This window comes from Eubalaena glacialis, chromosome 20, assembly GCF_028564815.1.
Source record: "Eubalaena glacialis isolate mEubGla1 chromosome 20, mEubGla1.1.hap2.+ XY, whole genome shotgun sequence".
Taxonomy (NCBI): domain Eukaryota; kingdom Metazoa; phylum Chordata; class Mammalia; order Artiodactyla; family Balaenidae; genus Eubalaena; species Eubalaena glacialis.
Window position 1 is genome coordinate 6,574,357 of NC_083735.1, and position 12,301 is coordinate 6,586,657.

At 41.4% G+C, this 12,301-nt stretch overlaps 1 protein-coding gene across 1 annotated transcript; it reads left to right on the plus strand.

Moving 5' to 3' along the window:
* Positions 1–7,583: 7,583 nt before the first annotated feature.
* On the plus strand, positions 7,584–10,305 carry LOC133081480 (putative zinc finger protein 56). Its single transcript, XM_061177616.1, has 2 exons — positions 7,584–7,721; positions 9,748–10,305. Exons 1-2 carry the CDS (start codon positions 7,584–7,586, stop codon positions 10,303–10,305), a joined length of 696 nt encoding a protein of 231 aa, XP_061033599.1.
* The last annotated feature ends 1,996 nt before the right edge of the window (positions 10,306–12,301 follow it).

Sequence of the window (12,301 nt, forward strand, 5' to 3'; positions counted from 1 at the left end):
TTGAGACCCGGGCATTGGGATTGCAGCTGCTCTGGAGATGATTACATCATGTGGTTTGAGAACCACTGGAGGTGGTGGCAGTGAAATCACCTACGTCACATGCTGCCTCTGTTCTCTAACAGGAAGAGACCTGAGCAGGTCCAAGAAAATGCACCGAGCTGTGTAGAGAGGGCTTCCCGGGAAGAGCAAACCACGTTCCTACCTCCACACAGAACAACTGTTTGGGGAGAGCATCTTCATTCCGTAGAAGCCTGCACCTCAAGGGCAGCGAGCTGCTGGTTGAAGGCACAAGGTTGTTAAAATACGGGGAAAACAGAGCTGGCACACTCGGGGCCATGCCCAGACCTACTGGAACTTCTGAAATGACCTTTCTCTTTGTGACCTGGGTCTGAGCCTATTCCTTATACTCCCTTATCTCATGACCTCAATCCTGTCCCAGTACTTTCTTGCAGATTCTCACAAAACAAAACACCATTGATCCTTACTTCTGGCATTTCAAAGGGTCTGAATAGGCCCTGACAAATGTTCTATGTTATGGAATCCTCTGAGCATCACAGGATTAAAGAAGAGGAGCCTGCCACAGTAGCCATCTGGGGTTGGAACTGTGAGGGATGGGCTCCGTATTCCTGGACCTGCGAATACAGGGGACAGGGTTTCAGGACACAGGATGGATTTAGTGAGACAGCATTGATCTGGGGCTCAATCGAAACACATGTCAGTTTTGAGATGGTGGTGTACCTTCCATCTACCCAGGTGATGGCACACAGCTCATTATCCATACTCGACCCAAAATATTCAGATAAGCAAAAACGGATTCAATAATCTCCTACTTTCAAAAATAAAAACAATCTTTCAAATAGCCCAGGGAAGAAAGATAATGAAAAATGTGAAATGACAATATATGTAGAAAAAGTGAAAAAGTATGAGATGCCATCCACATCTTTAAAAAGGTATTTGAATTTATAACTCATCTCAAGATGTGTGAAATAGAACACGTGACAAATAAAGAATGAGAAAGAATGTATACAGGTAACATAGTATAGATATTAGATATACACAGTAGCACGTGTTCTTTTCAAGGAATTCCTAAGCCCTCCAGCCTCACTGACCACATCCTGGCCCCGTGAGGTCCCCGGAGCTGAGCCCTGTGTGGAGTCTCTGCCTCCTGAGGGAATGGACAAAAGACATGAAAAATATGTTCTGAAATCTTTAGTGTGAAACAGTGCATTCCTTCCAGGCCGAGAAGGAGTTTCCCTTTAGTTTCCATCTAAACAAAGGTTTCTAATTGCTGGAAGTAGCACAGTCCTGGAGCCAGAATTTCCCAGATCCAGGTGTAGATGGGTTTGTTTCTCCCCAAGGCCTCCGTCCATGTCGAGCTGACAGGAGCTGACTTGCTGTCCTCACATGGCCTCTCCTCTTGCTCAGACCCCTGGTCTCTTCTCCTACTTCTAAGGGTACAGGTCAGGTTGAATTAGGGCCTCACCATAAGGCCACCAGATTAAGGTAATCACAGCTCTTACTGCTAGCTCTCCGTGTAAAGTCACATTCTGATGCACTAAACGTTTGAGCTTCAACATGTGAACTTGGGCAGGAACACAAAGTTCATTATACATACTTGACAGAAAATATTCAGAAAAAGAAAGGGGAAACTCGTTAAACTATGTAATATTTTCAGACGAAATTCATCTGTCAACTGTCTCAAGGAAAAAAGATAATTCTACTCCTGGGTATATATCTCGAGAAAAGGAAAACACTAATTGCAAAAGATACATGCACCTCCCGTATTCACAGAAGTATTATTACAAGAGCCAAGATATGGAAGCAGCCATAGTGTCCATCCAGAGATGAATGGATAAAGAAGATGTGATACATATACACAATGCAACTACTCATCCATAAGAATGAATGAAATCTTGCCATTTGCAACAACGTGGATGGACCTGGAGGGTATTATGTTTAGTGAGATAAGTCAGACAGAGAAAGACAAATACTGTATGATAACACTTATATGTATAATCTAAAAAAAAACCAGAACAGAAACAGACTCACAGATATAAAATACAACTACTGGTTACCATTGGGGAAGGGGAAGTGGGAGGGGCAAGATAGGGGTTGGGGATTAAGAGGTATTGATACAGGGGCTTCCCTGGTGGCACAGTGGTTAAGAATCTGCCTGCCAACGCAGGGGGCACGGGTTTGAGCCCTGGTCCGGGAAGATCCCACATGCTGCGTAGCATGCATGCGCCACAACTACTGAGCCTGCGCTCTCGAGCCCGCAAACCACAACTACTGAGCCCTCTTGCCCCAACTACTGAAGCCCACATCCTAGAGCCCGTGCTCCGCCACAAGAGAAGCCACCGCAATGAGAAGCCCACGCACTGCAACGAAGAGTAGCTCCTGCTTGCCACAACTAGAGGAAGCCCGCACACAACAACAAAGACCCAATGCAGCCAAAAATAAATAAATTTTTTAAAAAAGAGGTATTGATACAAACTGCCATGTATAAAATAAGTAAATAAGCTACAGGATATATGGTACAACACAGGGAATCCAAATTATATTTTATAATAACTTTAAGTGGAGTATAATCTATAAAAAATACTGTATCACTATGTTGTATATCTGAAACGAATATAATATTGTACATCAACTATACTTTAAAACTTAAATGAAAATAAAATAAAGTGTATTTGATTTAAATTATAACATACATTCTGACGTGGCAGGAAAGAATAGGAAAGAGCACAAATCTAGAAATAAATTCCTGAGCTGAGAGGAAAGGCAATTCCTTTCCTTTTTTTTTTTTTTTAATGTATTTATATTATTTTATTTTATTTTTTTAACATCTTTATTTCTTTCCTTTTATACAGGAGATGGCATGAGTAATGAATGACAGTACAGAGTTCTTTAAATCTTATGGTGGAAAGTACCTACATCCAAAAATATCTATTTCATTTGGGAAATAGTTTATATATAATCTGAGGGATGTAAGAGAAAAGGATGAGTCCTTGGAGATTGAGGGGTAACGGAGAGGTTTGAAATACTCTTTTTTTTTTTTTTAAAAAGTGAAGTATAGTTGATTTACCTTACTATACTAACTTCAGGTGAAATATTCTTTAATGTGTATGGGAGATGGAATTGAAATGCACGAGATAATAGGATTGCCAGGCATTGTATGAGGTACAAGCAAAATGTCCTCAGATACAATGAAATACTCACCATGTCCCCTGGTTTAATTTTTTCCATTTGGGAACCAGGAATTTTAAACTTAAACAGCCATCTCCACACCCATAAGATTGCCACTCAAAGGTATAAATCAATTGTGAATGACATGGAAGAAAAATTATCTACAATAGTTTACTATGTAGGAACATTTGTATGGATTTCCCCACTAACCAAGAAATAAAGTATAAAATTGTCTTCCCATTTTCTTTGCATAGTTAATAGATTCTTAACATGTTCTTGAAAGTACTACGTGGCCAGTGCTTTAAGAGTCATGTTCTGCATCCCAGCAATATATCTTATTTTGTCACCTCATTATTTATATTTCACGTTTTCATAGTTCCTCATCTTGCATTTTATTTTTAATTCTGGATTTCTCCCAGGGAATCCCAGCTTCATTTCCACAGAATCCCCATGTGTCTGATACCCTGTTATTCTGAAGACATAGAATGGTTCCCAGTATAGAGAATGCACTCAACAGTATTTACAGATGAAGAAGGGAATGAATGGATCTTCTCACTATCCCTGGACAATGACCTTACATCTTTGCTCTCCAACACTGTGTGAGAGTTACAGTTTCCTATTAGTCTGGAAAATCCAATCCAATTGAACAGGGTGTGGCTCACAGACTGAAACCCTATTAGGGTCAGTAACCTTCTGAGAGGGTGGATCCCGGAATGTAGCCCAGATTGGGTTATAAACTGTTATCCAGGTATAAAGGAAAGTCAGACAGGCAAAGGGATGCATTTGTCCAGAGAAGAAGAAGCTGGACAGTTTGAGGCTTTGGAGGAAGAGAAATTGGCTGCTTGCTCTGGTACTTGCCTCAGAATCCATTTGGCTTCACCAGCTCCTCCAATTTGGGGTTTTGGTAAGTCCTCCAAACTGTGAGATGTGCCTTGGCTTCATTCCATGAAAATGTTGTAAGTCCTATCTGTCTTTACACTTTTGCCCTATCAAAGCAGCCTCTTACAGTCTCTGAATCATATTGTGTCAACATTTACTTTGCCACCATCATTTCCTACTCTTGACTGTACATGTCCCTTTTTTCAACTCCAGCACTGTTGTCTTGAGTCTATTTAGTTATTTTATCTGCCTAACCTAAGATTGTAGCCTTGTGCTCTCCCAATACAGTGACGACCAGCTGCATGTGGCTAGAACATTTAAATTAATGAAATTAAATAGCTAAACTTCACATCCTTGGTAGTGCCAGCCAGATTTCAAGTGTTCTGTCACCACATGTTTGTGGCAGTTTCTGTATCATACATTGCATATGTAGAGCATGTTCTTCGTCTTGGAAAGTTCTATTGCCTGTTGATCTATATCTGATGTTTTTACTAATTTGTTTCTAAATACTTCATTTTCTGCCTCTCTGAATTAATTTTCTTTTATGGGTTTCATCAAGTGATTTTCTTCATTTCTTACGTGTCTTGAGATAGATTTTTATGTTGAAATAATTATCTCAAGGTAAAATAAATCTCTTGAGATATTTATTTTAATTCTTCCCCCAAATTAATATATATTAACGCCCTTTGATTCCTCTGACTTGTAATCTGGACATAGGCAGGGTTGCCTAGGTTCCATCTTCTTTCTACTTGTAAGGCTGCTCTTTTGCATATGCCTGGGGTTTCCCTGGATATCATAGGGATTTACATATTCCGATTATCAATAGAAGAAAAATTCTAAATGTAAAAAAAGACATTTCATTTCACCTTCAAATTTGCCTTGAAGGCAAAACCAAAGGTAATTCATGGTCAACTCTTGAATGGTTTTCCTAGGTAGTCCCTCCCACCTTGGATTTTCCCAGGTGATCTGGATAATCCAAACACTAAACTTTTTCTTGAGTGTGTTTTGGGCTTTGTGAATTGTCCTGGATACTTGATTCCTATCCACAATAAGAAGATGCTGGCATTAACCCAAGGCTTCTCTTTATTTCTGATAGAAAATGATCACTGCACTTTCACTTTGATGGTGGAGGGAGTTCAGGAGAGAAGGAACTTGAGAGCAAATACCTTTAGAAGATATTTCTGTTTTAAGATAGACAGGATGTAATGAGGGGATCGATTGTGCATCATACGGAGAGGTTTCCCCCAAAACTGAGAGATAAAAATGAAGACATAAATAACAGGGAGCTTCTTCTGATTGTTAATGTTAGCGGTCATATTACAGGTAAAACCTAGGTGATCTTTGTTACCCTAAAGGAATTTGAACACAGGACACAGACTGAACAAAATTAAATGACAGTTGATCCTTCTTCTAGATGTGTAACTGTGTCATGTATTAAAGTTTTTGGAACCTCTGCATGTCATTGGTAAATAAACCAATTTCCTGCTAAACCTTAGCCATTCCATATTTCTGAGCATCCTTGACCGAGAGGGTTGGACAGTCCATGACTGTAACACTATGACTCGTGTGCTCCTGCTACCTTCTGGAGCAGGGGATGTTAAGGACTAGGCTGGCAGGGTGGGTGCCACGGTCCCTCCAAGTGGAATAAGGCCTTGGTTTAACTGCATCCTGAAATAGGTCCTTGGCTGATTAATATCCATGTAGATGGGGGACAGAACTAAAAGTCAGGGTTGAGGGAGAGCTGGAAGGCAGTGAGGTTCCAGAGGGCTGCCAGGGGTGTTGGAGGACCATTGTGAGTGCATAAGGGAAGAGAATGATCTGGGGATTTCCAGGGTTTCCTACAGGAGGAAACCAAACTCTACTCTGGCATGAGTCAGGGTTCCCGAGGGTTTGAATCAAGGAGGACATTGAATGCTTCTGGATGCCCTAGGCTGCTGAACACACAAAATCAATGCTTAGCACATTCTTATTTGCAAACTCTCTGGACTTTGACTTTCTGTATTAGCAACCACAGCTCTAGCTTCTTACATGGGATCTGGGAGAGGAGAGACTGCACCGTGTTCTTAGGATGCACCACTGGTTTCCGTTTGCTGGGCTGGGGTCACACCCAGGTGGAGGTGGGGGGCTCCAATTCAGGTGGGTCTGGAAGTTGTGCACAGGACTGGAGTCTCATGGTTTCTTCTGGAAGTTGTGCACAGGACTGGAGTCTCATGGCTTCTTCTGGAACTTGTGCACAGGACTGGAGTCTCACGGCTTCTTTTCCATCCTCAGATTTGCCTGCTCAGTGCTTGGATTGGCTGTGAGTGAAATCCCGAGAAAGACTCCCGGCGACTGAGTTGTTGACAATGGAGCCTCTGGTGAGTAGCGACGCCTCCTTCTCCTGAAGCTACACCCCGAGTGCCATTAACAATCGTTCCCTCATTCACACATTCCACCTCTTAGTAATTAAGCTTTTATTCATATTCGATAACTGAGAGGAATGTGTAGGGAGGAGTATTTTCTTAACTGTGCTGCACAGAAAGGAGAAACAGTACAGTAGGTAGAAAAAAATTAGGTTCTCTCATAGATTTTTGAAAAATTGGAGAAAACAAAACCAATCCCTAGGCTTCTTTCATCCCTCAGCTTGGAGATGAGATTAGATTACAAGAGAAACAGTGATAACTAAGGTCAAGGTCCCTGAGAAGGTCAAGAATGGGAGTCCTCACGCTGCGCAGCGATGGTCAGGCTAGGTCTGTCCTTCACTCCAGCCACCCGAGTCCCTGGCTTATTCTGCTGAACCATCTGACCTCAGAGTTTGTTATGAACACCTGAGTCCTGTAGTGTTAAGAGAGAGAACACCTCCTGGTACCAAGTTCTGTATGAACCTTGCTCAGTTCTGAGGAATGCTAGGCATTTCTTCATGATCCTCTGACAATTGCATGATTAGTAGAATAGTGTTTTGTATTTAGCGTAGGTTTGCTAGAATGGAAACACTTCATACAATTATATATTTGATGATTTCAACACTCATAACAAGTAAAGAAAGTAGTTTCTTTTTGGAGAATCAAAGATTCCTCTAGGGACATAATTTAAACCAATAGTCATGTTTTCAAAGTAGCCCATTATGATTATTGTTTGTCTTGTCATGAATCTGTAGAATTCCTTGAAATTAATAGGGAAGAGAGATTGAGTTATTCATACTGAGTTATGAATATGCAAGTGAATATTTTACTATCAACTGTCTGGAAGTCCTAATTTCCAGGTTATTGAAAAACTTCCACAGTGTATTATAACACACTTCAAGTGATATTTCTGTAAAATAAAGCTTCATGACGTCAGAGTGTGTAGGTGTCCGTGAATGTACCTGAAAGGCAGACACCAGCTCAGCGCTGACAGAGAACTGAGGGGAACCCCGCACAGAGGGTGATCCTTTATCCACCCGGACCCCATCACCTCCTCATCTCAACCCTCCCACTCTGGACAGTGGTAGGGACTGCTCTGTCTAAACCAGAACATCCCTGATGTTTTAGGAATCAGTGATGTTTGAAGATGTAGTGATCAACTTCACCGAGGAAGAGTGGGCCCTGCTGGACACATCCCAGAGAAACCTGTTCAGAAATGTGATGCTGGAGAACGTCAGTCATCTGGTCTCCATAGGTGAGTCTGTCAACACGGATGTACGTTCACCTGTATCCAATCCATTCATTCACTCACTGAACAGGCATTTAGATCAGCTTCCTTGTGTCCCACTCCAAGTCCTTCCTGATTCTTTGAAAGCCCTCATAACTACTTAAGAGGAAGACGTTTCTTTTCATGGCACTTTTCATTACCACACTGGAAGGTAATCTTGGCCACATTTCATATCTCTGTTGCTACTCAGTGTTTACACTCAGAACAGAACTGGGGATTCAATGGATATTTTAATGCATAAGTAAATAGATCAAGTATTTTAAAAATGATTTTTCTGTTCTAGTCATTCCATGAAGGCTTGAGACCAGAGTCGTGTATATGACATAATTTTGATGATTCCTGTAAGATATATCCTTACTGGCTCCTGTTTGAAAGTAATATTCAGCCCACTGTAGAGTCTTTTAATCTTTCCCATTTGGAAAACACTGAGGATTCTGTAATCTCTCTTTGAACTTGTGCACAAGCATCAGCCGCTAGAGGGCCTCGCTGTGTTTGCTGCTGCTCTGGATTTCCTCCTGGTCTGCTGAAGGACCTTCACTCTTTTGTCTGTTGAAGATGTTGTTGCTTGCACTGACCTTCAATTATCTCTTTATTTTCCTCTTTCCCTTACCCTGGACTTGAGCACAGCAAAGGATAATTAGCCCAGCCTCAAAATCCAACACTTTTTTTTCTTTTTCAAATCAAACAGGGTATCAGATCAGCAAATCAGATGTGATTTCCCAGCTCGAACAAGGAAAAGAGCTGTGGAGTGAAGCAACAGGATGCCTCCAAGGCCCGAGTCCAGGTAAGAATCAGGGGCCTGTGCTTCACTGCAAGAAAGTTTCAGTCAGTGTGTTAAGTCCTTGAAAACACCAAATGAAAGTTTTATGAAGTGAGCGATATATTCTAAACTGGAAGTGAAGACATTGGGCTGAAATTCTTCATTTTGTTATCATTCTTTGCATCTAGCAATGAAAATTCATATTACTTCCTGCCATTTTCTATTCTTTAGGGAAAAGGGTGCTTGTGGACTTACTGCAGTTAAACTTTCACATAGTGATTCTTGTCCTGATCGTCCCATTTAATGTGTTTTCCATCATTTGCTGACCCAATGTCTCTCCACCACATTACATTTTTATATTTTAATCCTGTTTTTTTCTAATAGACAATGACTTTTAAAGTATTTCTACGACCTTGAGTATTTCTTTATTATACACGGTCTCTCCATCAGAGTGCCAATTTTTGAAAGATACTCACATGGACCTTGGTGTTTGTTTACATTTTTATTTCCCTAATTTCATTCTAAAATCTATATTTTTTCCATTTCTTTAGGCAGTGAAAGTCCACTTAGACAACAAGAAATGATATTCATGCAACAAGTCTACAGGAAGTACATATCTCTCACCATGCCAATGGTAAGTTTCATGGGTGGAACACCAGTCATCCAAACGAAAGACCTGGCAGTGGGATAAGTTGGTAATTGAGCACAATTGCTTGTATGTAATTAAGTTGAGATTGAGCTCTTTCTGGGAATATTTTTGGGTAGGCTGAAATCAGTTAAAAAATTAATATGAGCTCAAAACCACAACATGAGACCTAAGAAAAAGTCAGTTGCACAAACATTGCTCATCTCTTAGTCTTTAGAACAAACTGAAGTCTTCAAAATTAATCTGATATCTGGGTTGGGAAACTATAAAAGAGAATGTTTGTGCCTGCAGGGGAGTAACACAACATGTGTATGCAACTGACACAGGAAACATTTTAACAGGAGACTATAACTGACTGATCCTGTAGGGTGTAAATGTAGAGGAATGAGTGTCTGCATAGACGTGGGCGAACCAGGAACAGCCTCCTATCTCTTTCCCAAAGCAGGTTTCTCACACACAAGGGGATCCTGTTGGATGGACTGATTTGAGTGATGAATTTACTCCTAGATCTTCACCTCAACATTCACCAATTCCCTTAAGAAGGAAAAGTACTGTCAGGAAACAGTGTGGAAAATCACTTAGTCAAGGGTCATTCCTTGACGGACAGGATCACATTCACACTAGAGCTAAATCGTATGAATGTCCTCTATGTGGGAAAGTCTTTAGTAGATGCTCTACACTCAGCAGACACAAGAGGATTCACACTGGAGAGAAACCATATAAATGTCATCTGTGTGGGAAAGTCTTCAATCAAAGTTCCTCCTTGAAACAACATGAGAAAACTCACACAGGAGAGAAGTGCTATGAATGTCATCAGTGTGGGAAAGCCTTTCTTCAAAGCTCTGGCCTTAGTTCACACAAGAAAATCCACACTGGAGAGAAACCACACATATGTCTTGAGTGTGGGAAGGCCTTCAGTCACAGTTCAGGGCTTAGTTCACACATGAGAATCCACACTGGAGAGAAACCACATGTATGCCTTCTGTGTGGGAAGGCCTTCAGTGAACATGCTAAACTGAGAGAACATGAGAGAACCCACACTGGAGAGAGGCCCTATGAATGTCAGCGGTGTGGGAAATGCTTCAGTCGAGGCTCTTCCCTTAGACGACATGAGGCAACTCAGCACTGGAGAGAAAGTCAGGAGGGCCCTCAGGAGACGTCCTGACCTGAGATGACATGGCGTCATACATGTGAAGAATATGGATGGAACACCAGCATAGCTTTAGCATTTAACCACACCAAGGTTCACACCCACTAAAGAAACTCTGTCTGTAATCAATATGGACGCTCCTTCAGGCATCACACTCCTCAGTCCCGAAAAGCATCACCTGTGGATGTGGATCCATACGTGCCCTGTCTCTGTGGCAAAGGCTTTAGTCATTGGCCTGACCTCAGGTAACTTAGCAGAACTCACTCTGTAAATACAATATGGGTATTTTTAGCAACAGCTCCCAACTCTAAAGACCCTAGAGGACTTGAGCAGAGGATAACCAACCCCTAGTTCTTCTTTGATAATTATTGTTCAACACGAGCCAACTCCAGGTGGAGAACCACTAAGACTGTAATGACTGTTAACAAACATTCAGCTGATCACCAGGCTTGATGTGAATGAGAAACTCAGCGAAAAAAATAAACACTAAAACAAGAACAAAGATGTAAACTCTCGAGAAATACCCAAGTATGTTGAGCAACACCAAAGCATACTTATAAATAATTCATCCTGGAGAAGTGAATCAATGTAAAGTCATGAGAAATTCTTTCTTCATAGAGCAACCTCTCTGGAACACGTGTGCTCTGACTGTACAACACACCCTCAGTGTCGTGAAGGAAGGGAAGTCTTCAGTGATCACTTATTTCTTAGTCAACATTAAATTCTCACACTGAGGATGTAACAATCCTAAAAATCAAAGTGGAGCTACAGCTAGATTTCATATCAGAAAAAACTGACCCTCTGAGTGGTAGGGGGAGCCTCTAAAAGACACATTCAGGCAAATTGTGATTTGCGGAAATACCTCTTCATGAAAATGTGGCATAAAATGGAGAGTGAAGTGACCTAGCAATATAGAATGGAGAGTTTGGAAGAAATTAAAATTTGTGTATAGAATAATAGTTGCAAATATTCAAACAATAAAGTCTGTGGCTAAAGGAGCTAAGTATTGGTGTCTGGTTTTCTTTGTGCCCCTGTAAACACAGGGATTCAGGTCTACACCCTCAGAAAGTGGGCAGAGACTCAGCCCCACTCTCTGAGTGTCCCCTTTCTCCACAGCTCTTTCCACACAAATCAGCTCCACTCATTCCAACGTCCCCCTAACCCCATCTACCCTTTCAGGCCCTGGCGGTGACACAGCTCTGATCTTCAGCTCCACTGGTCATGTTTCCCAAAATGTCACGACCCTGGTCAGGCAAGGTTATGGGAAAGTCTCAAAGACATCTAGTCCTACACTTTTTGAGGCCCCTCAACATATTTCTGCAGATGGAAACCACTGGGGCCTAAAGAGACAGGCATCTCTGCCCTCCTAGACCTCAGAAATCTCTTGTTATTTTGTCCCAAAACCTCTGAATTGAGCTAAGTGGATGAAGAGTTCCTTCCATAATCGTACTATCTTATTCAGCTGATTCCTGAATTATGCACCCAGCAGTCTCACTAAAGAGGTACACATACCCCTGCATAAGCTCATGGAATAAATCTCCAGGAATGAAACTATCAGTGATAACACATTCCAGTTTTTAAAATAATTAGTGCAATATACTTTTCACCAAGAAAAGATGAAAGTTCTCACAAAGCGGATCTCCCCACTTTGTGCAGGACTTGGAGTGTTATCCTTTGACACACATCAATATTGAACCTAAATCTCGAGGGAAATTCTTCCAGGATACCACTGGGATGACTTGTGTTCTTGTAGCACAAAGTAGCACGATTCCCAAACCACAGGCCTGAGTCCCCTTACAGGAACACATACAAGGATGATATTGATCCATCATTACTTTTGAAATTCTCCACAAGGGATTCTGGGGGACAGTCAGGGTGGAAAAACACATCCTGTGTGAAGAGGATGAGCAAACAATTCTATTGTCGGCCTAAGAAAAAACATGTTTTACCCACAAGCTGTACTCGAATTTAGCTGTACTTATGGGCAACCACCTTATCTGCGACCTATGTG

Excerpts from the sequence above, each read along its gene's own strand:
- LOC133081480 (XM_061177616.1), top strand. The coding sequence starts at position 7,584 with ATGTTTGAAGATGTAGTGATCAACTTCACCGAGGAAGAGTGGGCCCTG. Across the intron at positions 7,722-9,747 it reads GTGAGTCTGTCAACACGGAT|GATCACATTCACACTAGAGC; the intron begins GTACGTTCACCT and ends CTTGACGGACAG.